Here is a 1,054-nt window from a genome sequence, read left to right on the forward strand (position 1 = left end):
GGGCATATAAAATCTAAAATTAACAAATTAAACCACTAAAAACGAAACAAAGGGCTTATAAAATCTAAAACTAAGAAATTAAACCACTAGAAGTGAGAAATACAAGTTTCAAAAGCTTTTGATATTTTAGGTCAAATCATCTTCTCAGTTCGTCAACTATTTAACGAAAATACAAACGAAACTTCCAAACCTGCCATGGGAACTCTCCTTTCTCAGCATTCTCTCCTCCGACGATTCGGACAGTAAAGGGGTCATCGGCGAACTTACTAACACCACATTCTGGAAAAGTTAAGAAAAAAAAATGATGATCTCGTCCATTCTTTATAAACAATTCATACTCGATAGTCCTAAGAAACACCACTTCATCCACTGATTTAATTGAACAAAACATAATTTAAAAAGTTTGAAATTCCTTACGTTTTGTAAGTCCCACAAAATATAGTGAAAACAAAATCCTCCAGAACTGGCTCGACAGCGACATTTCTAACACATCGACTCAACCAAGTTATTCAAGATATAGAACTTCTCTTTTATAGTCTCTAACAAGTGCCCTTGAACCTACCTTGACCTTGAGGTATAGTAGAGCATCTCTTGAATGTGGCTACTCAAGGGATCCGAAGTTACACGCCCCGAGTTCTTAATGAGATAAAAAAAACAAAAAACTTGCTATACCTTGGCCTTGAGCAGCCGGTTTAGAGTTTTACAGTAGTAGTAGTGTTAATAGTTTACACCGGGCAGAGATAAGTTGGTTAATGTTTATATTTTCCTACAGCACGGAAGCCAATCCTCTTGGTGTGTATTTCCCATCCCCATCTATAAAGGTATCAGTTTTTGTTCTTATTCTCACTCTTGTAGACGCTTCATGTATTCCGAATCGAAACACAAGCTACAAAGGAAAAAAGCTGGTTCCTCTTGTGACAGGATCTTAATTAATCCTGCGTACTTGTGACAGGTTTAAAACTTTAAACAACAATCAAATATCGTTGTTCTAAAGAAGTATTTCATGAAATATTTTCAGTTAATGTTAACATGCAGTTGTTGGGTTATATCAGAT

The 1,054-nt window shown here is 35.6% G+C and overlaps 1 protein-coding gene across 1 annotated transcript in view; it reads right to left on the bottom strand.

Annotated features, from left to right (window-relative positions):
- LOC106475019 (testisin-like) overlaps positions 1–481 on the bottom strand; it is an 11,402-nt gene extending 10,921 nt beyond the window's left edge. The window contains exons 1-2 of the mRNA XM_013935716.2: positions 418–481; positions 174–279 (exon numbers count right to left, since the gene is read on the bottom strand). Of these exons, the coding sequence (XP_013791170.2) occupies positions 174–279; positions 418–481 (170 nt within the window). The remainder of the gene's footprint in view (positions 1–173; positions 280–417) is intronic.
- Positions 482–1,054: the final 573 nt, after the last annotated feature.

The sequence above is a fragment of the Limulus polyphemus genome, unplaced genomic scaffold, assembly GCF_000517525.1.
Source record: "Limulus polyphemus unplaced genomic scaffold, Limulus_polyphemus-2.1.2 Scaffold7974, whole genome shotgun sequence".
NCBI lineage: Eukaryota > Metazoa > Arthropoda > Merostomata > Xiphosura > Limulidae > Limulus > Limulus polyphemus.